The 25,288-nt window shown below is 45.2% G+C and overlaps 1 protein-coding gene across 2 annotated transcripts in view; it reads left to right on the top strand.

Annotated features, from left to right (window-relative positions):
• The window catches only part of RUSF1 (RUS family member 1), a 140,288-nt gene that overhangs the window by 88,068 nt on the left and 26,932 nt on the right, over positions 1–25,288 (top strand). For both annotated transcript variants that reach the window (XM_069244398.1, XM_069244399.1), the window contains exons 9-14: positions 6,181–6,251; positions 6,407–6,591; positions 14,889–14,946; positions 15,616–15,686; positions 15,970–16,128; positions 24,396–24,473. In XM_069244398.1, coding sequence (XP_069100499.1) covers positions 6,181–6,251; positions 6,407–6,591; positions 14,889–14,946; positions 15,616–15,686; positions 15,970–16,128; positions 24,396–24,473 — 622 coding nt within the window. The remainder of the gene's footprint in view (positions 1–6,180; positions 6,252–6,406; positions 6,592–14,888; positions 14,947–15,615; positions 15,687–15,969; positions 16,129–24,395; positions 24,474–25,288) is intronic.

A 25,288-nucleotide genomic window follows, 5' to 3' on the forward strand; every position in this document is an offset into this window, starting at 1 on the left:
CTGTTAGGGTGGATAAATGCCTCTGCATGGTAATGGACATGCACCCCTGCCATGAGTGCCCGAACTCTATAGGTGTCTGAATACCTAATACTGATTTTTGCAGTCATAGTCAAACATGGATCATGCAGGGGCATCATGACAGAGGCCTGTCTTACAGATGTGGTCGTGTTGGACTGGAAGGGCTACACCAAGCGCTACCCTTATAGTGGTGGAAGGCTATTGCCTTCACCACGACTTAAACAGCACAAGCGCAGTGTTGGTAGCATACCATGTAGGATCAGTAGGAGTGAGCGTATCATCTGGCCTACAGGCTCACTAAGTTAAAGTTCCGCTGCTGTGTGCTTAAGTCACCATTGGCCTGCACTGGGTTGGTGTGTAGTGCTGCGCAGCATGAGTGGTGGATCTGTTCTGGGTGTACGTGTGTCTGGGAAGGGTAGTGAATGGCAAAATACAAAGAGGACACTGGCCTCCATGGTCAAACATGGAAAAGAGATAGAGGAATTCCCCCCAGACATATTTGTGTATTGCAGCATTTCAGTAATCTGGGTTGCACACACACACACTGGAGAGGGGAGATCCAGGCATCCCTTATATACTTCAAAGGGTGCATTTTGATTCAGTGGGCCTAGGCACAACTCAGGAAGAAGATTGGGTTGATAAGAGAATCATAAAGAGGAGGGCCGGGGCCCTCGGCTAACCTTTTGATAAACATCACTATGGTTGACGTCTAGCTGCAGACTCTAGTCACTCCCATGGCCTGTGTTGTGGGGCTATCAGCTTTGGAGTCACTTCTGCTGTAAAAGGATGCTTTTAAGGGGAAGAAGGGGCAAAGAATGCAGCAATTTAAAAGAAAAAGACCCCTAACTTACACTTCAAAGACTCTGACTCTATATCACATTTGGTGTTTGGCAACGGACTATAAGAAGGCGAGTTTGAGACCCCAAAAATTGTCATCTTCCAAACAGCCAGATGAGACGTGTGAGGAGGGGATGTCATGCAAGACTTCTGCCTGTGACCAGGACTGGAGGTCAAGGCCTGCTTATGTCCCTGGTGGGTGAGGAACATCACCCATAAAATCCAAGACCGCCTGCCCTGGAGCCTGGTGCACCAGCACCTGCAGCTTGTCAAGACCAGTGTGACCTGTGAGGAAGAGGAGGACATTGGAAGGAGTGAGGTCCAGTGGAGAGCCCTATTGAGAGGACTTCCTGTGTGAGGAGATGGCTGCTGCACCAGTCGGGTTGTTGCCTTTGTGCAGAAAGAATTCAGTGACCCTTATATGCCAGATGAGGGCTTCTGTGAATTAAACCATGGTCGCTCCACTGATTAGTCGGATCCCATGTGTAGTGAGGAGCTGCGACCCCCATATGCCAGAAGGGGCTTCTCAAAGCAGATTGAAGCGCTGTGAGGGCCGTAACCTGTGTGACGCGATGAGCTGTGACCATATATGCCAGGAGAGGACACTATGGTGACTAAGGGGTCAGAGCATTTGTACAGAGAGAATATAGTGACCCCGTACGTCAGAGGAGGTCACTGTGAGCAACATGACCTGCAACCAAATCAACACCAGCCGGATAAGGGAAGTCGCAGTGGAAGTATCTGCACACCCTCATTAAGGCAAGGGACCCACTTCAGGATTATTGCATTGACCCAGCCCATTCACCACATTCCCCGCCCACCACCCCTCACCCGTTCCTCACTGTTGGGTTGGATCAGACACTAACCATGCACAGATGCGCAACAGAAATCCAAAGGAGGAACTCTGTGCCCATTGATTGAAGCCCACCTATGATGCTTGGTGCGCACTCACCTAATTCAGCGGGTGCTGTTCAAAGTGCCCTTGGACACTGGGTGCTCAGGAACTCTGGACGCTCCAAGCCTGCAGATACGTGTAAGGCGGATTTTGGGCCATTCCGCCCCGGTAAACTTGCGTGCTTTATATTTACTTTAAAATGGAGTCAAAATGAACTCTTGAGATTGACTACTAGTAGGACTCTCCCCAGATTTTGCCTATAGTGAATGTGGAAGGACCACTATCGGTAGGAGTTGGGCGGGATTGGGACCCGGGGACCACCTAAAGAAATTTTAGAGCCCTGACCTCAAGCACCTGTGTACATGTTGGTTAAATCCTTGGTGTCATGCTTTTTTATTTGATAGTGATCATGTTGTTTCAGATAGGAAAAATGTGAGAAAAGGCCTATTTTTGACATGGTTAGTGCCCACTTTTTGCCTGGTATATGATGTAGCCTAGAAGTTGTTAGTGCCCAGGGCCCCTGCTAACCAGGTTCCCTGGGTCAGAACTCTTCCTAAACTGTTGTGATACATTGGCACAATTGGAAACACCTTTAGCTGCCCTATATGTCCCTAATAAATAGTACTTAGGTGCCCAGGGCAGAAGGTACTAAGGGTAGGCCCCTGAGGGTAGCAGTGTTGATTGTGCCACCCGGTAGGGCTTTGCATCCAGGTGCACCCAGCACTACCATTGCAGGCTGAGTGCCCTGATGCAAACCTAAAATGCAAACTCGACATTGCACACTGCCTGTGTGCTCTGTCCGCTACACACTGCATGCAGTATAGATAAGTCACCCCTCTAGCAGGTCTTGCAGCCTTAAGGCAGGGTGCACTATACTGTATGTGAGGGCATAGCTGCATGAGCAATATGCCCCCACTGTGTCCTTGCCAAACCTGGGACATAGTGAGTGAACAGAGCTGCCATTTTAATACATGTGCTGGACACTGGTCAATGTGAGTTTCATAGCTACATGATGGCCACTGAACCCTGGGTTGTTTGGAATCAAACAACTCAGAATGATAAATCCAAACTGGTGCCTGTTTTGGGTTTATTATAAAATGTACTGAGGGGTCACCCTAGAGGTGCCCCCTGCAAAAGCTAACTACCCTGGCATGGTTGCTGGGCGGTCACATTCAGCCTGCCACCTCCAGACACAAATCTGCACTCTTGGGGTGAGAGCCTCTGGCATGTAGAACAAAGCCCTTTATGGGTGGAGGTGCTAACACCCCCTTCCTCAAGAATGTGCCCTGGCGGCAAGCATCAAAGGGCTTACCACCTTTGAAACTCGACATGCAGGCATGCTGCTAGCAGCTGATGGCCACCCCTGTTGTAAACGCCCACTTTTGGCAGGAGCAATGGCAGGAAACTCAAACTAAGGACAGGAGGAGTGGCCCTTTCTGGCATGCACCACCCCTAGGGTGTTGCATGCGAGGTGGACTCTCCATTTCACTTTCATCCATCTTGGATGGAAGAAAAATAGCCAATCAGGTGTAGGAAAGTGACCCCTGACCACAGGAAGTGGTCACTTAGTGGGTGTAGCCACCCTAAGGTAGATTACCCATTGGTCACTACTAGGTTCCCCCTAAAATGCCCGCTAAATACTGTATTTAGTGGGCATCCCTAGACCAAGAACTCAGATTCGACAGATAGAAGAAAACCAGCACCACCAAGAAGATCCAAGGCACAAGAATTGTGGACCTGCTGCACCAACGAAAAGGTGCCAAATCCTGCCTGCTGCACCCAGTACCGATAAACGCCACTGAGGAGCTGCTGGACAACTGGAAAAACTCTAAAGAACCCCAGAGGACCTCCAGGCTTCACAAATTGCTAGAAAACTCCCTCCAGAATGGATGTACCACTCTAAACCCACAAGGAACCAACAAGCCAGTGAGGTCCACTTCACTGACCGGTGCTAACTCTAGAACTGGACTCTGCAGCTGGACCAAACTTCACACTGACAACCGTGAAGACAAGCCCTGACAGTCTGCCAAGTTTGGTGGAACAGCGACCTCTAGCGGCTGAAACGTACCAATACCCTGGGTATTGGTCACCTGACTTGGGACACCAACAAAAACAGTCCACCTGTGACTGAAAAAGGCAAGGAGGAAGTCCCAGTCAAGTGACTTGAGAAACAACCTGGACCTCCTGCCAGAGTGCCTTTGTTGTCCTGCAAACGACCCTTGAAGCGACTTACCTCCTGCTTCTGAGGGCATCCTTGCGTACAGCTCCTGGATCACTGATTTGCTCTGCACCCGGCCGCCCTGTGCCCTGCTCCAAAGAACCTGCTGGGCCCTAAGGGTCCCCCACCCCTTGCAACCGCGACAATCCAAGGGGACCCCTAGGATTCACCTTTAAACTTACCTGTGCAGTGCTTTTCCAAGTGGTCCCCAGCAGTGCCCCTGCACCAGCTCGGGGAACTTTTCCCCGCTGGTCCCGCCGGAATCGGGAGCCGCCTGAACTTCTCTAGCTGGCACAGTATGCTCACTGACCACCTTGACAAACCTGCAAAAGAAAAGCTTGGTAAACCTACTGTATGATCTTATATATATTTTTAAGGTTATCCTCCATTGATTCCTGTGGTGGGTAATTATGCACAAAAAGACTATTTGTAATTAAAAAAAAATCCATGTCTCAGAAAGTACTTGAACAATTCTAATGATCTTGGTCTTAAAGTTTATATACAAATCTGAAGTATCTTTATACATTGGTCTCGAGTTATTCCTTTGAGTGTATGAGTTGCAAGATTGGTGCTGGGAGTACAACAAATGCTTTACACTTCTCCAAGATTGGCCTAACTGCTCAACTAAGCTACCCTAAAAAATTAGAGCATTAAGTGGTCTAGTTTATGGCCCTGTAAACCAACGTATGGTTGCCTGGACACCGTGCACAGTGTGTCTAGCTTTGCACGCTACATAGAGAGCCAGTTTCCTACAAAAAATAAAAGCAGAATCTTTAGAATGAAATTAAACACACCAGAAATGGCTAGTAATTTGTTAGTAAAGGTATTAGTTTTTAATGTAAATCAGATTAAAAACACGGTAGCTCAGAATGAATAGAAAGATGTTGAGTGATTCTATCTTTCCTTTAATGATCTGTAGTGCAGAACATAAACATGTTGTTCGAATAATCTTCTTTTTGGTGATCATTGTTAAATTTTATGGAAAGTCAGTAATTTTTTGTTGTTAAAACTGCAACTGTAGTTGTGCTCTCCGACACGTCTTTCACCTTAGCTACTGGTTTAGTAAGGTGCATTGTGATGCCACAACTAAACTTTAATAAGTTGGTACAGTTGAGTAGCTCTGTCCTATAGTTATTACAGGTGATTAGAGATTTCTCAACTGTAATAAGGAAATTAGAGATGTGCTTTTATGCAGAGATTGTAAGCTCTCATGCGTTATAATGCTATAGTGCACCTTTTAAAACTATTCAAAATCTTCTGATTACGCCCTGTGATTTCACCATTGTGAAGATTATCTCATTTTAATTTTTTTAAGTGCAAGATTTCTTTGCACCTTTCCCAGATAGCCTGGCTTCCTATCTCTCATAACCCTACCAGCACACATGGTAATATTTTCTATAGTCTTTTCCAGGGTCTGGATGTTGGTTATATATGATGTGTGCATAGACATTGACATTCGCATAGCTTTTCCTTCGGGATATGTTTTCTTTTGCTCAGCTGAGCCTATGAAGTCCTTTTTGTCTTTCCACCCAGGGGGTTCTAGTTCAGGCTTCCACATCTCTGCCCCATATGTCCACTGCCTCCCCTCATAGCTTTGTTGCATTATTAAACAATCCACTCTGTAAATTGTGTTGCAGCTTTGGCTCTTACCATTTAACATTACTCTAGGATTTCCTGAAGGGACATCATCCCCACTCTCTGCTAAATCTACTCGTTCCAGTAGATTGGCTTCCTTTTGTGGTTAAGTAGTGATGGCTAGTTACATAAATCTTCAGTTGTAATAGGTGTTGAACCACCTTTACCATTTTACTAATTCCAGCTTCCTTGCTCACTTTATTTTGCTTGTGCTCTCCTTTATTCTACAGCACTCCATTACTTTGTATCTGGCTTTGTGCTGCACATACGTGTAATTACTCAAAGGACATTGTTTCTGTTGTAGCAGTTACTCTCATTTTATCTTTCCCACTCTTTCTCTGAACGTCCATTCCTCTGCTGGAGCTTATTTCTCCACTTTCTCTGTCCCTTGAAATCTCTTTATCTCTCTCTCTCTTGATCTTAGTCTTGCCCTTGTCAATATTTCCCCATATCTTCAACTTTCTCTTTCCCTACAATTCTCCATCTTTCATCTTCTGGGTCCTCTTATCTTTCACCTTCATCTTCTACTGTCACATGCTTTCTCAGTTCTCACACTCTTTATTCCTTGTCTTTGTAGGAGACCCTGGTCAATCTCGCCGGTCTGCTCGTCAGCCTCCTCCTGATCCCTTTGGTCACAGATAATCTTTTGTGAGTGAGGGGTAATGTGTGCCGGTTTCTGTAGGGGATTGTGTGCCACTGGTTGTGTAACTGATCTATGTTGGCATTAGTTGCTTGTTGATGCATGCTTGTATTTGGTTTGATTAGCTGTTTATTAATTATCCCCTTTTCTCTTGCCCCCTCAGTCTTGTTTATGTCCTTTTCTTCTTCTTCACTGGCCTTCATCTCTACGCCAACTACCGAGCAGTCCGGGGCATTGTTATGGATACATTGAACCAAGCGAGGTTGACCATCCTGGTGCACCACTTCCTGCAGGATGGATGTGTCTTAACACCATCCGCTGCAAATCCTGAGGAGCCACTGTTTCCAGGTGAGGCATTGGGTGTCTCCGGGAGCTAGTGCTTCTCTGGGGACGCTGTGATGTTGGATAGACTTTACTATAGGAATTTACCTTGTTGTGCAGGCAGGACAAGTTACTTCTTAGTGGAGGCAGATCACCACTTATATTTGAATCGATGCAGAACAATATTTCTAGAAGAACCTGTTTTTTTTTTTTTTTTACAATGTTTATCTTCACCTCCCAGTTTGCTTTTATCACCTAAAGGATAATTGTTGATTTAGCTTATTCCACCTCTACCATTGATTGATAGTTTGAAAAGTGGTCACTAGCTTAAACTGATGATCTGAACAGAAATTGTGATTTACATGATTTGGACTGAGAGGTTAATGTGGAAGCTCGCAGTTAGAAACCTGTCTTCTTTGTTTATGTATTTATTTGGTAAAAAATGAGTCCAAAATGCCTACCAAAGAAGGTCACTCATAAGCTATGCACCATGTATCATATAATACTCTCAATCATGACCCAGGCTATCTCCAGCAAATTGGAGAATTGCTCGAACTCTGGAAAAAATGGAGAAAAAAGATCATTTACCTAAATTGGAGTTGTGCCCAGAGCTTCTCCAGAGGGTTCCTGGGTTCTGCTATTTTGATTCCAAGGTTGGTAGAGAACTCTGGGAGCATCTGAGTGGCCGGGCCAGGCAGGTGACATCAGAGCCCTCTCTTGATAGATGCTTACCTTACCTGGTTAGGATACCAGTCCCCCTTTCAGGGCTATTTAGGGTCTTCCTCTGGGATGGGTCCTCAGATTTGGCTTGTAAGATTTCAACAAGATTCCTGCAACCTTCACTTTGACTTCTGGCCACTGGAACCACGACTGGACCTCCCAGGAACCGATAAAGCTGCAGATCCACGTGGAAGACTCGTCTGTAACATTGTTTCCAAGACTCTTGCCGACTCTGCTACATTTCCCCGGGCGTGCATCCTCAGAAGACTGCAGCTGTTCAGTCTGCACAGGAAGGAAGAAGGAATATCCCTTGGAGTGAAGGAGTCACTCCCCTGCATCCGCAGCCACCTACAGCAACAACGACTGTCTGCATGGATCCCCTCTCCTGCTGAGCTGCGTGGATGCTGCATCATGGGTTGGGGTCTGAAGTGGTCCCCTTGGTCCTCTCTACCAGCCGTCCAACTTGGGTGGCGGTAAGCCCTTGCTTTCCCACGCCAGACAATACCCCCTTAGACTGCGTCTCTAGCAGCTGCCAAGCCTTGTTTGCATCGCCTCCAAGGGATCTTCAGGTGACGTGCAGCTCCTGCCCCTGGCACTCCACGTAGTTCTCCTGTGGCGTGGGATTTCCTTTTGTAGTGCTGCGTGGGCTTCTTCTTGCACCTTCTGTGTCCTCGTCCTGTGGGACTCCTATGGGCGCTGCCTGGGCTTCTGTGGGCTCTTGATTGCTGAGGGTCCCTTGTGATTCCCCCTCCTAAGTTGAGTCCTCCTGTACCCTGCTGGCCCCCAGCAGCTCCACTTTCCTCCAACTGCAAAAATTGCCTTTGCAAAGGCTTGTTGGAGGAATCTGGACATGCAACCCAGTCTGCAATCTTCTACCCAGTGTGGAACATCACCTACATGCTCCAAGAATTCGGCTCCGTCCCCAGGGGTGCAGTGCTGACCATCCTGTGTTCACCGGTAACCGACTCCTGCATCTTATGTGTGGTGAGTAGGGGCTCCTGCCCCCACTGGACTCTGTTTTGCCTTCTAGACCTGGTCCCCTCTCTCCACAGGTCTTCCTTCACAGGAATCCACCGCTGGGGTCTTGCAGTCTCTTCTGGGTCTTGCATTCCTTCTCTTTTCTTCTTTGTGGGTAGTTTAGGGGAAATCCATTGGTTTACTCCTTTCTTCCTGGTCGCTGAGGAGCGTTGTGGTACTTACCTCTGTGATTTCCTGGGAACCCTCAGCTTCCCTCTACACATTCCACTTACATGGGTGGGAGTCCCATATTCGCATTCCAATTTTTTATATGGTTTGGGCTCGCCCTAGGGTCACTATTCACTATTGTGATTTGCACTCATAATAAAGTACCATTATTTGTGTAACACTGTGTGGTTTCTTTCATGTGTGTAAGTGCTGTGTGACTACAGTGGTATTGCATGAGCTTCACATGTCTTCTAGATAAGCTTTGGTTACTCATCCACAGCCATCTCTTGAGAACCTGGCTTCTAGACACTGCCTACACTACACTAATAGTGGATACCTGGACCTGGTATAAGGTGTAAGTACCCACCACACACCTGGCCAGCTTCCTACATTGGTGGCAGTGGTGGGATAGGCACTTACAATTGCCTTATCACTCTGTCACCTGGTACTTTCCACAGGAAAGACCACTCCTTACTTAGAGGTACACATAGTACCTAGTGTTGGGAATCTAGTTTCTAAGGTTTGGGTAAGCTAGGGGTCTAGGCATAGCCCTTGCTCTAAACCTCTTTTAGAGAGACTAAGCGTTAGGTAGGTTAGGTACACCCTACACCATGCTAACACATACCATGTCTTCAGTTGAGCACACAGCTCAGGCCATGGATTCCCCCTATAGGGATCTATCCTTCAGGGAACTGACAGAGGTGTGTGTTGCTAGGAAGCTGAAGATGGGGAAGAATCCCAACAAGGGTCTGCTCTTGGGCCTGCTCCTCCAGGATGACCAGGACAAAACTGGTAGCCAGGGGGAGGAGGAGGAAGGAGAAGATTCTAACACCCCAATGCTAGAAAAATAATATTTAGCTATTGGGAGGGGTCAGCAGGGTTCTTCAGAGGTTCACAAAGTCCCTAGCAGACCGACTAGTACCACTGGCAGCTCTTCGGGACATACAAGATGTAGTTATACTAGTAGGGCTCACGTTGTGCCCAGGGGACTAGTTTAGAGGGTTAGTCAGCCTAGAGACAGATCCCCCCTCTGCCAACTCTCATGTCACCTCTGTGTCTGAGGGGACACACTGCTCAAGTCCAGGAGAAGATTCTCTAGATAGGGAACTCAGGAAGCTGAGACTGGAGGAGGTGAGGCTGAGGATGCAGCAGCAACAGCTAGCCCTGGATAGAGAGGCCGTGGCAGTTCAGATGGAAAGGCAGGGGTTGGGGCTAACACCCCATGGTGGCAGCAGCTCAGGTTTCAGGGAACGCGGGGTCAGGGAGGTCTCTTGACTCTAGAAACCTGCACAAACTTGTTCCCTCCAAGGTAGGGGATGATATTTACAAGTGGTTTGCTGCACTTGAGAGGGTCTGTAAAGTTCAGAGGGTCCCTCAAAGGCAGGGGGCTGCTATCCTCTGGTTGTCCTTCTCTGACAAGGGGAGGGATAGACTTCTCACTGTCAGAGAAGAGGATGCAGATAACTACAATATCCTTAAGTCTGCACTCTTAGATGGTTTTGGTCTTGCCACTGAACAATACAAGATAAAATTCAGGGAGACCAGAAAAGAGTCCTCACAAGATTGGGTATACTTTGTGGACTGTTCTGTTAAAGCTTTGGAAGGCTGGTTACATGGCGGCAAAGTGTCTGATTATGAGGGCTTATACAACCTAATTCTGAGAGAGCATATGCTTAATAATTGTGTGTCTGATTTGTTGCACCAGTGTCTAGTGGACTCCGATCTGATCTCGCCCCAAGAATTGGGTAAGAAAGCAGACAAATGGGTCAGAACTAGGGTGAGCAGAAAGGTTTCACATAGGGGGTGACAAAGACAAGAAAAGGGAAGCAGGTAAGTCACATGACAAAGATAAAAAAAGAGTTATCATCTGGCCCACAAAATCCCTCTGGGGGTGGGTCTAAAAAATCTTCCTCTAACAATCAGGTGAAAAAGCCTTGGTGTTATTTGTGTAAACACAAAGGCCACAGGCCAGGAGCTGTCTCCTGGCCTAAGAAAAACACAAAGCCACCCATCACTACAACCCTCACTCCTACCTCTAGTGCCCCTAATAATATCAGTAGTGGTGGGAATAATAATAACCAATCCAAGGGTGTAGCAGGGCTAACTCTGGGAAGTGTAGTGCAGGCTGGACTAGTTAGGGAAACAACTGAGGCGGTTTCAGTCTCTAATGGGGTATTTGACTTTGACACCCTTTCTGCCTGACCCATTATTATGAGTAAGTACAGGCAGCAGCCCTTGATAAATGATGTCCAGGCAGAGGACTACAGGGACACAGGTGCCAGTGTCACCATGGTGACTGAAAAACAGGTGTCCCCTGAGCAACACCTGCTTGGTCACCAGTACCAAGTGACTGACGCCCACAACAACACTGTGAGCCTCCCCATGGCTGTTGTTGATCTCAGCTGGGGGCTTTACCGGTCCTAAAAGCGTTGTAGCATCCCCAGACCTACCTGTAGAATTCATCCTGGGCTGAAGTGGAGTTGAAGGCCCGTGCAGCAGTGCTGGGCATTCCAGGGCATATTTTTGCTTTGACAAGGGCTCAGGCCAGAAAGCAAAAAGAACAAGGAAACTTGGAGCCTGAAATAATGACCCAAGACCTTCCTCAAAGCAAGGGTAGGAAGGGTAAGAAAGTGTTCTCTACCTCACCCTCCACTGAGGATTCCTCCCTGGACAGAACCTACACCTGAAGAACTCAACGCTGGCACAGCTGAGCTCTTAGGTGCAGGGGGGCCTGCCAGGGAGGAGTTAAGTGTGGCTCTAAAGACTTGTCCCACACTGGAGGGTTTAAGACAGCAAACTGTCCAACAGGGGATGTCAGTGGCACCCACAAGGTGTACTGAGAAGACAGCCTCTTGTATTCAGAGTCAAGAGAACCCACACCTGAAGCCACCAGGAGATTGGTAGTACTGCTGCAATACAGATAATTTTTGTTAGCCCTGGCACATGACCTTCCTCTAGCTGGTCACCTAGGGCAAAGCAAGACTTCAGATGGACTGGTCCCTCACTTTGACTGGCCCCATATGTCTGAAGACACAAAGGAGTTTTGTCTCTCCTGTGTCACCTGTCAAGCCAGTGGCAAGACAGGTGGTACCTTAGAGGCCCCCTTAATTCCAGAGTGAGCAAGGCACCATCTTGCCTGCCATTTGTCTCTCTTATAGTCTTTTTTCCCTTAAAGAATACATCCAGTTAGCTAAATTGATAATAAAATACACGTGGCTAAACCTCCTTTGTTATACATATTTCAAAGCCAAAAACTAAAGGGAAAAGAGTGACTCCAAAAAGCTATATGCCAACTGATACTGTATCTTTAAGAATTTGTTTCTGCCAGCTTTACCATCACTCAGGTAGGGCCAATGAGATTTTTGTTGCCAGAAGATACAGTAGAAGGTTTCAAGATTCCCTTACATTTCCCAAATTGTCTTTGGAATACGGGGATGTGGGAGGGTTATTCATGGATTATGAGAGAAGTTCCTTGACAGAGAACTAAGATTATAGGTAAATGACTTTTCCTTCCCTCTATTTGGCTTCGCTCTGATAACAAATAACATGAGATGAGGTTAGAGTCCCAAGCACAATAACGATCTGAAAAGCTGGATGGAAAGAAGAGCCCTAATCTAAGCAAACAAGGGTTAGAGGTCTGACCCACTAGAATATCTTGTCTGCAGTTAGAATCAAGGCAATAGTGCTTAGCAGAAGTATGCACTGATCTCCAGATTGCTACTCTGCAAATGTCTACAGTAGGAAGATTACTCATGAGAACAGTAGTAGTTGCCTTACTCCTCGTTTTTTTAAGTTGCAGTGAGCCTTAGGCCTATCTGGTAAAGGCATGTTTGCCTTTTGATAGCCCATGATAAAGCAGGAGATGGCCTTCCTAGCCATGGATATTACATTGATTATATTGCGATGTGGGCCACTCATTGTTAGTAAAAGACTGCTTAGTTTGCCTGAGATGTTTGGTCTTATTTAGGTAAAGTTGCAAGGCAGAAATAGCTTTGTTTTTTATAGGGAAAAGTCCTCTCTGCCAGAGAGGAAAGGTCCAGAAAATAAGACTTAGAGGGGCATAGTTTGGGAAGTAAAGTTTTGCAGTAATAAACAATATGTTCCCTCCATGCAAAGGGTTTGAGACTCACCCTTTTGGGTGAAGGTACCGGGATGGCTACAATCCATGACAAGTGCTGGAGATCTACATTGTGCACGAGTTCAAAAGAGGGCCAATAATTTTTGTAAAGACACTGTTGAGTTCCCAGGTAGAGGAGGAGCACCTTCTTTGCAGATATAATTTCATAAGAGCTTTGAGGACATTCGTTATCACAGGGTATAGTGAAATAAGATGTCTGAGTAGGATTTTCCTATAGGTAGAGGTAGTTGTCAAGTATACTTTAATAAAGGAGAGTTTGTGAAGTATAGATTTTTAACTCCTCACACAGAATATCGTCAAAATAATGCTCTAGAACGAGTAGGTGTAATAACTTTTTTGCTTTAAAAAAACGATGAAAATGTACGTTACGCCAAATGTATTTTACAATTCATGTGTCTGAAAGAATGTATGTTTTAATAAACGAAAAATATATTAAAAAGTATTGCCTCTTAAAGGCATGTTTTCTTTTACATAATATTTTTTCATTCGAAATGTGCTGTTTAGAACGTGCTCCTGAGACCCTGTAGAGAGAATACCCATATTTAAGAATATGAAGTAAGAAAATAACCACAAGAATGAAAAAGGATTCTAACCAAGTACATTTTCTTTCCTGTGTCTTAAAACTGTAGACATGGATCTTGCACTCTGAAGGGGGTTCTTCTGGTTCTAGGTCTCCCAAATGCTACTTTCAACGGTCTCGATTCTGTTTGTTAAAGCACAGATCTCAGAACAACACTCTGTAAGACAAATGATTCTGATAGTAAGGTGACCCAGCAAATCAAAATGTATTAAAATCATATTAAATATACCTAATTCCAGGGCAGTCGTACTGGACCAGTCACCAAGGACCTTATTTAAAATTTGGTGGAGGTCATACTCTGTTACAAACTCGGAAGATGTCCTGTACGCCTTATTAGAAATGCATTATAGCCTATGGCACTCGTAATATGGTGGATGGAGTTTCCCATCTGCCAAACTTTAAATAAGACTCTTAGTAATGTCACGTTTTAGAATGTATTGCATTTGCTCGATGTGAAGTTCTACTTAGGTAGATAGTTTGCAGTTGTCATGACTAATCACCTTGCAGCATCAGACACCACACACTTCAGCTTTAAGATTTTCCACTTTGGTCCATGGACTTTTGAAGGCTAATGACAGAATACTACATCAGTCACACTTGAGTGTAGGGAATGAAAACTGGGTTTTGGCTATCTACCAAAAACATGTTAAGCTCGATGACCAACACACTCCTTGGTGGCACAGTATACCCTCTCTGAATTTTGGAACACTACTCAGAGTGGTGTAAGAGTGGGAAAGCTTCCTTGACCACTTGGTAGTTTGACCTATAGCCAGACAGCAGTCAGTCTCCTTATTAGTCCATAATGCAGCAACAACCAACAGCCCAGCAAACTCTCTAATCATTTGTAGTCTGTATCTTTGCCGTTTACCTGTACAGTGCTCCACTGCCTTTTGACTAGGTTTACACTATACAAATGTCACCTACAAACATACACATCCTCTATCATCCTCTTGGAGCCCAGGCAGACACCATCAATCAATCAATCAAAGAATGTATAAAGCACGCTACTCACCCGTGAGGGTCTCAAGGTGCTTGGGGGTGGGGGGAGGGGTTGGAGGGTCACTGTTCGAACAACCATGTTTTGGGGTTTTTTCTGAAGAGCAGGAGGTCTTTGGTTTTGTGGAGGTTGGTGGGGAGGGAGTTCCAGGTTTTGGGGGCGAGGTAGGAGAAGGACCTGCCTCCTGTGGTGGTGCGTTGGATGCGAGGGACTGTGGCTAGGGCGGTGTTGGCTGATCGGAGGTTGCAGGTGGGAGTGTGAAAGTTCACTCTTTCGTTGAGGTATGTTGGGCCGGTGTTGTGGAGGGATACATGAGGCTGCTCAGTAGAATTTAAGGCATAGAGTGGCTCCCTGAGCACCGTCTTTCCTTTAAGTTACATAGCACACCACCCTCTACTGCTTCCAAAGCACGACAAAGCAGTACTGCATGTTTTCTCACACATAACCCCAAACACACCTCAATTTCTGTTATACTGTATGTCATATTTGCCATTGCTCTGAAATAGCACTGATATAGCTCAGAACAGGCATTCATTGCCGTGTGCTCCAGACATGTCCACACAGAAGAGAAGAACTGAACTGAATCCCCTAACATCAGGCGGGTTAATATTGAGGAAATGTTTACACAATTGTGGGACCAAATCTGCAGCAGTGTTTATATCCAGTGTTTGGTTGCTGCTAACCTACTCTCCTTCTTTTTGTAGTGTTATACCGAAGGCTTAATGTAAAACTGGGTGCTCCGCTACACATGCTGGTGACGAGGTGAGTGCGCTGTGTGTTGCTGTATTTTACAATAGCAGACATATTTGTAGCTCTTTTGGCATAGGGTTCCGGATGGGCTGAATGTTATGTCTGTGTGTTCTGCATTATTTGAAAACTTCCCAGCTTGGCTTAGGAAGAGGAGTGAGAGGTTTCTTCTGCAACCCTTTGATTAAGGATATTAAGCCCTCATTAGTGTCTGCCCTCAAATGACAAGAAAAGGTTGTATTAGCAGTGTTTTTATTGTTTGCAGTTCGCTTTTGGATCTTTGTAAATAACCTTCCATTGCTGCTGCAACTTTAAAGTCTGCTGTCTTCGATTATCACTGATTAACATTCGGCCTGGTGAACCCTTTTAGTCTGAGTGATTGCAGTAGGGAAGGCTTGTAAAAGTGTGGATTGGCAATTAAAGTGCCTCTGCGTTGTCGCAACTCAGAAGTGTGAGCTGATCAGAGGGTCTTTCTGAGATTTTGATGTGGAGATGGGTGGTGATCTTGATTTGGTGCTCTCACATCTCTGATGCACTTATTTATAAAAAAATGATTAAGTAGCACTTTTAGACATTTTAGAAGGGCTGGTCTAAAATGTCATTGAAATACACTTTAACAGGGGGTGCATCCTTGTGACTCACTAACATTGTCTGTCCGCCCACATCTCTTTCTTCCTGTACTAGAACGTCAGACTTGGAAAGGGCTCAAGATAGGAACAAGAAAAATTATCTTCTGACCTGGAACCGAGATGCAGGTAAGACCTTACTGTAGAGACTAAGTTAAAACTGCAAAAGAATGTGGGTGAGACAGCATGGGTGCAATTTTGGGGTTACATTTGATTGTGTAGTTGAGTCTCTGGGTGTGTCAGCCTATGTGGTAAGTGATGGATGTAGTTGGATTTGGGAGGCTTGTAGTGGAGAGGATGGATTAGATCAATACTAGAGCGTGCAGCGAGCTTGAGGAGTCCAGCATGTGGTATGAGTGACAGACCGCCAACTCTTATTTGCCTCAGCTTTTTTTCTCTTTTATCTTTCCAGAGACTGCCTGTGTTGCCCTCCATGAAGTGGCTGGGACTCTGGACATGATCCAGGCCTGTGTGCATGTGGAGCTTCTGAACACGGTTCTCCACAGTGAGCTTGAGCAGTACAGAGTGCAAGTCAGCACACTCAAAGCAATACAGAATAAAGCCTTTGAAGGTAAGCTAGAGCTTTACATAGGTAATAAAAACGAGGGACATTGCAAGAGCTACAGAGGAAGGTTCTCGTATGTGAGACAGAACATGAGGTTAGAAGAAATAAAAGCAAAATTTAATCTGGGGTGACATTGGGAGACACACAAATACATGCATCATAACACCCTCAACACTCAAAAAGTACACCTATTAGGCACCACACACTTCACTTATTACACGCAATCACCATGCACAGTAGTACGCTAACTACACACACTGCATGCATTTCCCTGCTCAAGCCTGTGACAGGTAAGACGTTTCACTGCACTTTCCCTTTTACAGAACATAAGTATGTTATTATTAGTAGCCGTGGTCTTAATAGTATTAGTATTGTTAGTCTTTTTGTTATTTAGTTGGCTGTAGAGGACTCAAACTCCAGAGAAACTCTCAGTACCCGTTTGTCCACTCTTGGCTGTCTGATGCTCAGGTGTGCTTTCATGTCTCTGTGGCTCCTCTGTCCATTCTTGTTAGCAAAAATTGGCCTGTGGTTGATACTCGTTCTCACGCAGAATCAAACGTAAGGCCTCTCTCTAAGGCACGTGTCTTCTACACTGACTGCCCAAAGATTACAGTACAAGCTCTGAACCATCCAGTTGAATGTTTAAAAACATTAGTTTTTAAGAACAGGTAAACTAAACCATACAATTTATTGAAATGAAATATATTTATACATTGTGCGCCTTGATAATTGAAGTCCAGATGTCATAAGTAATAGGTACATATTTTTGTGTAAATCACACGATTCAATGGTGCATTTTTAGTAGGAATAGGTAGTCATGCATCCATAATATTTTGATATTGCCTGCAAACAAACGTGTTTGCAACCATTAAGGCCAGGAGTACATCAGTTGATAGCACCCACGCACTACAATACACCTTTTTTTTATTCTATACTGTAGTAGACTTTTTTTCATCAGTCTGATAAGATGATGTATTATGGCATAGTAGGATTGTTGTATTTTTTTTTAACAAAGTTGAATGACTATTTACACTTATTTGGTTTTATCATTAAAAAAACACTTATTTCTAATAACTGGAACCCCTCAATCACTGCATCACTGCATACCACAAACGTAATTAACCACAAGTCTTCATCACTTATAGTATATCAGTTTGTCTTTACTTTAATCTGGTGAAGGAAACTCTTGAGCTTGTCTGTTGTGCCACTGAACTCTGCAGGGAGCTCCAATGCCACACTGTCACCACTAGAGCGATCAATTATCACTCCCATCACTAAGCCTCTGTACTATGGTGATCTAACCTTATCCTTGATTCCTCCCCACGCCTAACCCCAATTTAATCCTCCCCCCCTCCCACCCATAGTCTAACACAGTCACTTCTTGCTATGAGTAATGCCTGACTTGGCTCTCTTCCCTTTGACACAAAATTTTGTGCCAGTAGTTTAACATGTATGGACATCTAAATGTAACTATCTGCATATCTGTGGGACTTTGTTCCTTGCACAATGATTTGAAAACGTCTCTCTCTGTGTCTTCTCAGAAAAGTGTGTCAGTTACTCTATTTCTGTTGACAGCCCTTATGTTAAAGGCATACGAGGCTGTAGACCCACACATGCTGTACATATTGCCACCATCTAGTGATGGTCCCGGATATGTGCAAGTTGTTTTTCTTTGAAGATGTCTTGAGATTCTCGCAGTTCTGTGACGACTGGTCATGTGCATGGTCATAGACTCCATTGTTCGATCGCTTTCTTTCTGCCATCGGATTTGGATGTGTGCTCTTGTGCTCCGGTTCAACACAGTCACGGTGCTCTGTTTGGTCGCCATGGTTCCTCCATCGGTATTATATTGAATGTGTTTTTCTTTTCTTTCTCGTCTTGATTTTTTTAGCTGACTTTGGCTGATGTGGGTCTTCCCCCTTCGGAGCCTCCTTTCCTCCGTTTTGCATCTCTCCACCATGTCTTAAGGGTGATGCAAAAGTACCCTCAGGCTGATTTCCATTAGGTCTATAATTTGTTTGTCTCCAGATCACATTGAGGTCACCTGTGAAGCCTGCCGTTCCTTTTGCTCCAAGAAGACTCTCTGTCACCAGTTGTTGGAAAAAATAAAAAAGGATACAGAGAAGGTGAAGGCTATGGGTGCCCTTCAAATGCCTGTTAATAGCGGTTCCTTTTGCTGCACTCTTTTGCGCGTAGGCTTGAAGTCCACCTCCCCAGATGATGACACGTCCTACCAGCATCAGCAGACCCAGCACTCCACTCCCCGGGGCTACGTCAGAGGTTTCTACAGGGGTAACAACTCCAAAGGCAGAGGGAATAGTGGCTGTCTCAAAGGAGCTGCCACAACCACAAAACCTGATTTATCTCTTCCACCCCCGACTGTGGGAGGCTGGCTCCAAAGGTTCTTTCCTGCTTGGCAGATTTTACTTCTGATCAGAGGGTGTTGGATATTATCCAGTATGGTTAATGTCTGGAGCTCACTTCTACATCTTTCACCATTCCACCTTGCTAACACAAACTATCTCCACAACATCAAAAGTACTCAGGGAAGAGGTTCAAGCCCTCCTTTTCAACGCAGCCATAGACCCTGTCCCCATTCAACAACAGGATGCGGGGTATACACTCTCTACTTCCTAATCCCCCAAAAAGATGGGTCCCTCAGACCAATTCTGGACCTCAGGCCCCTAAACGAATACATTCTAGAGCATTTCCACATGGTTACTCTTCAGGATGTCATCCTGCTACCACAACAAGGCGAGTTCATGGCCTTTGTGGACTTAAAGGATGGCTATTTTCACATTCCAATCCATCTGGCACATCGCTCGTACCTCAGGTTTGTAGCCCGCGATCATCATTACCAATTCAAGGCTATTCCCTTTGGAGTCACCACTGCGCCAACAGTGTTCACCAAGTGCCTCCGGTAGTGGCCGCTCCCCAGCTCTCACCTAGCCCAGAGCATTTGGCTGTGGGCTCTCTGGAACAAGATTCATCTGCTAGCAGAGTACTTTCAGGGGGTGACCTCCTCAACAGGATGCTTCAACATGTCCACGAGTGGGAACTCCACCCACATGTCCTCCTCCAGTACTTCTGCTGATGGGGCTTCCCAGAGATGGACCTATTCGCCATGGCAGAAAACTCCAAATGTCCAAGCTTCACCTTCAGGTTTCCACACCCACAGAAACAATGTACTATGGATGAGTTGATCAGGGATATTTTCCTATGCTTTTCTTCCTCTCCTGCTACTTCCCTTTGTGGTTCTGAGGTTTCTGCAAATGTCTCTTACCCTTATTCTAGCGGCTCCCACGTGGGCTTGCTAGTCCTGGTTCACTACTCTGCTTGAAATATCACTGGTCCTACAACAGAGGATACCCACCAGGCATGGCCATCTCACGCCGAACCATGGAGAAATCAGGCACCCGGACCCCAGGTCTCTCAATCTTGCAGTCTGGTTCATGAGGTCCTAGATTTTGGATACCTACATCTTCCACCTGACTTTATAACCATTCTCAAGGGGGCACGCAGGCTTACCACCCATGCCTATTATGCTGCCAAGTGGAAAAGATTTGTGTACTACAACCAGTCAAACCGCATCAACTCTCTAGCAGCCAAAATGCAGGCTGTTGTCTATTACCTACTTCACTTGAAGGTATTGGGTTTGCTCTTCACTTCTATACAGGTACACTTAGCTGCTGTGGCCGCCTATCTTCAGAACAGACAGCACATTGTGCTTCTCAGAATTCCAGTCATCAGGGCTTTCATGGAGGGTTAAAAGTGTTATTCCTCCTTGGATTCCACCAACCCCCACCTGAAACCTCAACATTGTCATGACAAGACTTATAAGTACGCCATTTGAACCCCTCCATTCCTGCTTCCTTCAGTTTCTGTCTTGGAAGGTGGCATTTCTGGTTGCCATCACTTCACTCAGGCATGTTAGAGAGCTTCACCCATTAACCTTCGAAGAACCTTGTTCCCAGATCCATAGGGATAGGGTTGTCCTCTGCACCTGCCCTAAGTTCCTCCCTAAGGCGGTCTTTTAGTTCCACCTTAACCAATCTTAGAACGCCCTGTTTTTAACCCCCACAACCTGAATCTGTTGCGGATCGGCCTTTCCATACTTTGGATGTTAAGAATGCCTCCATGTACTACATTGATAGGACTAAGCCCTTTAGAAGTGACACCACAGTTTTTTTTGCCTTCTCCAAACCCCACAGAGGGAAAACAATCCAACCACAGAGTTGACGACCCTGCGCCTTACCATCAAGAGGAGAATTACAAGTACCTCGTGGCTCTAAAGACTTCTTTGAAGAAATCAACTTGCATTCATCCGGGCTCAACACTTGTCAGGAGGAGCATGCACATGATGTGAATCTACATCACTAGATGCCATGAACAGATGTCTACTGAGTAAGAAACATTCTCCTACATCACACACTCAGATCTTTTTTCCAGCATTTCATTTCCTTTGATATCCAGTAAAAAGTTACACCTATTGCTTTTCTTTTCTACCCTCCATACTTCCATGTTGCATTTCTTATTTTTTATGCATATGTGTAAAAAGATCATGATCTGGCAGTTCATACACTTGGCATTTCCTTCTGATGTACTGTATGTGGGCACAACCTCCATTAACAGTAGCGTCTTAAAGAATACTTCTATAACATTCCTGTTTTGTCCTCACTACTTAAAAAAAAACAAAAAAAAACGTATTAAATTCCTATAATTTTACTCACTTTATGGGCATCATCAGAACAAATAAGATTCCCTTTCTTTTCTCCCTTGATCATTTGGCATGTATCCCATTTAGTTCTGGGTTCCTTAAAAAAGCTGGGGCTTCCTGTAACCTGCACCTTCTTTAACCCACAGCCCTTATTTGTACTCCCTCTGTTTGTGTGCATCAGTTTCTATTCTCTGGTACACTCTTCCTAAAAAGCTTTATGGATTCAACTAGCAGTAGGTGTTCTAAGTGTTAGCCCGTTCCTTCACCTTTTTTTAGGAATATAGCTCAATGTAATATGCACTGCGACACTGCTCCCTTCTCACAACTATTTAGTTAATTTGCTCCTTCAAATTACAATCTTTCTCTCTCTCTCTTGTGAGTTCTTCAGGATCACAATAATGCAGGAATATGGCTTTTTTATACGCATCAGATGTCATCCTTGGCAATAATTATAATTTATTAAGAAGTCCTTAATTTGGCTCCAGTCCAACATTGGCGTTCTTAGTCTGGCAAGAAATAGTTGAGTAGGTCTGAGTGATAATCCTGGAATGTCCCTGGACAGAGAAGTTTCAAATTGCACAGTGTTTTCTTCACTTTATTGGACATTGTTTGGTGTTAGTATCTCACCAGAGTCCACTGCATGGAGGGTTTTGGACTGATGCACCCTTTTTCATTATGTGGTCCCCTTCCCCCTCTTCAGGCTCATCACATTAGTTCTTTAAACCTCAGGTATAGCAGTACATGTGCTCAAATCCATGAGAGCCATCACTGCCAATGTTCATACTACTTGCCATAATGGCTCTTGCTTCCTTGCTGTAGTGCTGTGCTTGTGACTCATTAGTTAAATGACCACAGAGCCAATAATAGGACGGCAAGGATTCCTGTAAAATGTACATGTGCTCATAAACACAGTGTCATATGCAGGGTCACTGTGTAGTTCAGGTATGAAATACCCTTTCAGGGAAGGCAAAACTTCACCCTTTTAACTCCTGTTACAATGTAGTCACCAGATTGTATGCAAGATATAAAGCTTCTCCATGCTGCCAATCTGAAGAATACTCTTGGGAGGAAAAAGTAAGTACAAGAACTTTGAGAACTAACCCTAGCACCTTCAGTATTACACCACTGATCCAGTAATAATGAAGTGGTTTCCATTATATATTGGCACACCAAAGCCTAAGACTGTTTCTGAGGAAACGGAGTGTTTTATAGTGGTAGTGCAGCCTCAACATGTAATGCCTTACCAACCTCTCTAGGTTTCATCTGTTGATCCTTCAGCTCAGCCCTGTGTAGCTGTGGCACTGAGCAGCAAGGCTTACACAGAGGAACTAAACAGGCTTCTAAACAGCACCAAAACAATTGAAGAAGAAATCGGCACAACACTCACGAAATCCAACACAAATTTATAAAATTTTAATGTATTTTTTTAAAAGAATTTAGACACTAGGATGAAAAAGATGCACCAGGGGGCTCCAGAAATTTAGATTTTACATTGCTGTGATAAATGCAACTTCACGGAACTGCGAACAAGTCTTGGCAAAGTCAACGAACTGGACTCTTAAAAACTGTCCTGTTTACAGGGTTGACATACCACGAAGTCCAGTCACTACTGGACTACTAGTCGCCCGCTTTCGCGGTCACAGGCCAATCCTTCCTCAGTCGATAACTCGCCTTCTGAGGGTCCCAGCAACTCTCTGACCGCACTCTTTGGGTCAGCCAATTTGTGTGCAACTCTTTGCTGCAGCTTTTGGTCTTTGCTGCTGCACAGCGGCGGTGGTAGCAGTTTGAGGAGTTCGGGCTACCAACTTGCCTCAGCAGACTTCTTCAACTGTTGTGTCCCTGTTGCTGTGAACAGGAGGTCAGTCAGCTGGCGCTTGGAGTTCTCTTGGCTTGACTGTGCTCTGGCGAAAGCTTCTGCCTGAGTAGGACATGCAGGCACGGTCCCTATTCTTCGCTAGCCACCAGGTGCAGCAGGTGCAGCCCTCTCCGGTGCAGTCTTTCTTTGCTAGTCCTTCAGTGCAGCAAGTCAGTCCTCCTTCAGCTCTTCTTCAAAGTTGGTCAAGATCTGAGGTCTTTGTGCCAAGGGTCCCTGTCTTATGCTCAGAAAGTACTTTCAGGGCAGGATGGGGTTGGTAGCCAATATGCTACCAGGTTCCCTCCTTCCTGGTAAGTGTGGCTATCCCAGGATGCGCCATTCTGCCCACTCTCAAGCTGATGAGATGCATCTCCTGGTGTACAGACCACACTGGCCCACCCCTGAGGTTTGGCAATTGGTTTTCTATTTCTGCCTCCTTTGTCAATCTGTCTACCTCAATAAGGCAGCCCCCCTGTGCTACACATCTGCCCTTTAAAGGCTGATTCACCATTGAAGCCTTCCTTTTGGGGCTAACACCTAGGTGGCTTCCGGCAGGAGGAAGGTGAAACCTCCCTGGCTTGCAGTCCCTAATTGTTCTCTAGGAGGCCAGAAAACTGTCTTGTGGAGCCTGCTCCATGTGTGCCCGGGATGGCACAGGAGTTTTAAAGACAACAAAGTGGCAGCTTTGCTAAAGCTGCACACTGCAACATGTTAAATTAATTTGAACTTGAGATACAAGTCGGGCTTAATGTAACAAGTTATTTGATACCTTGGCATGCCTACTTTGGTCGCACCGTGCACGCATTAGCCTAGCTGAGATGTTGGCTCATAAACCTGTACTTGCCAAGTAGGCAACCAAGTCTTTCCACAGTAAATACTGTAGTTTTGTGTATTTTACTGCCAGTACATGTCCTTTCTGTGTTGTCTGTTCTACCCTGCCTATAGGACTGTAGGCTTGCCAAAGGGGTGACTTATACACATGTACTGGGGGAGTGATGGCAAAGTCGGGCTAGCAGTGCGGGGGCTGCTCTCCGAGTCTGCAGTGGTTGACTGGGGGGCTCATTTAACTTGGGGAACCTTCAGCCCTGGGGTCCCCCCTAACTCAAATGCCCTGAGTACCAGGATATGACTTACTAGGGACTTACAGTTAAGTTAGTCATTTCCAATTGGGTACAGCCAATTCAACATAAACTTTAGGGTCAGGACACAGGCACTGGGGTCTGGTTAACAGGCCTCTGTGCACCCTGAGTCGAAAAACCAGCAGAATCAGTTAAAAAAACATGGGGGTGAAATGCAAAAAGAGGCATTTCCCTACACTCTTCAAAGCATTTTTTCAGAACACATCACACTTACACACTTCCTTGACCATTAAGATCCTACACATCTTCAAAACATGTTTGTTTCTGTGTCAACAGAGGCTTAGTACCTTAATAGGGAGAGTTTGAAAGCTATCACTTATTCTTTTAATCTTATTTACTGACAGTTGACAAAAGACCTTGTTGCAATATCTGAAAGAGCTGATTGAAGAGCTATGTAGGCTCTACTTCAGATATGCATGTTTTGCTGTTAGCTAAGATGCTTGAGGATGCGGTTCCTGGAGTGGATGCTGCATGATCACGGGAGAGGCCAGGATGCTGTTCCTCCCCTCTGTTCTGATGTTCTGTACCAGCTTTCTCAGACTTTATTTTCTTTGCCCCTCAGTGCCGATTGATCGGGTGTGGGAGACGGTAAAACAGACACACCTTCTTATGGACCAGATATTTCCAGAGTTTCTGAAAGGTAAGAAACATTTACTCCAGTCCCAAGCTGCTGCAATATTAAATGTCTTAATAGAATGCTTCTCAGCCAGTTGCAGACACAGGCTTCCGGGACATATTGATTCTGCTCATGGATGGTTATTCAAGTGCCTCTGGGGACAGCCTAGGGAACACTAATATTATGAGAGTGAAAACTAGAGGTAGCACCAATCACACTGGGGTACGCTTTGTGAACATTGCGTCACGATGGGAACTCTGGGGGCAGCCATTTGAAAACTGGATACTGAGAAAACTTGAGCTGTGCTAGGAATACTGTGGTTAATTTTGGAAGCACAATTAAAGACAATGAGTTTTTTACTGGGCACACTGGTATAATTTTTAGGTTTGCAGAGATCATCACTGAGCACAGTATGTTTGTTATTGGGCACACTGTACTGACCACAGTGGATAAGTGTCATGAGAGATCTCCCTGTCTGACTACAAGTCCCTCATTTCCAGACACTCTGTCTTTAAGACCTCTCTTCAACACGACAGACAGTTGCACAGTTGCATTATTTATATTCCCAAAGCCAAGATGTTGTATTCTTCCACCCTCTTGGAACTCTACTCATTGCAAAAATGTTTATTTAAAAAAAAAATCTTTTATATCCTTTCATATCTTCTCTCCCAGCCTTATAGCAGAGAAGGACAGCATTAGGGGAGTGATTGGCAAGGAAGAAAAACAAATATCCCTCCTGTACTGTGACTACATTTACCCTGTGGTTAAACATTCCCTCAACCGTGGCATTCTCAACTCTGGCATGAAACATGTCCCTGCTTATTCTAGTCATTACATGA

The sequence above is a fragment of the Pleurodeles waltl genome, chromosome 7, assembly GCF_031143425.1.
Source record: "Pleurodeles waltl isolate 20211129_DDA chromosome 7, aPleWal1.hap1.20221129, whole genome shotgun sequence".
Taxonomy (NCBI): domain Eukaryota; kingdom Metazoa; phylum Chordata; class Amphibia; order Caudata; family Salamandridae; genus Pleurodeles; species Pleurodeles waltl.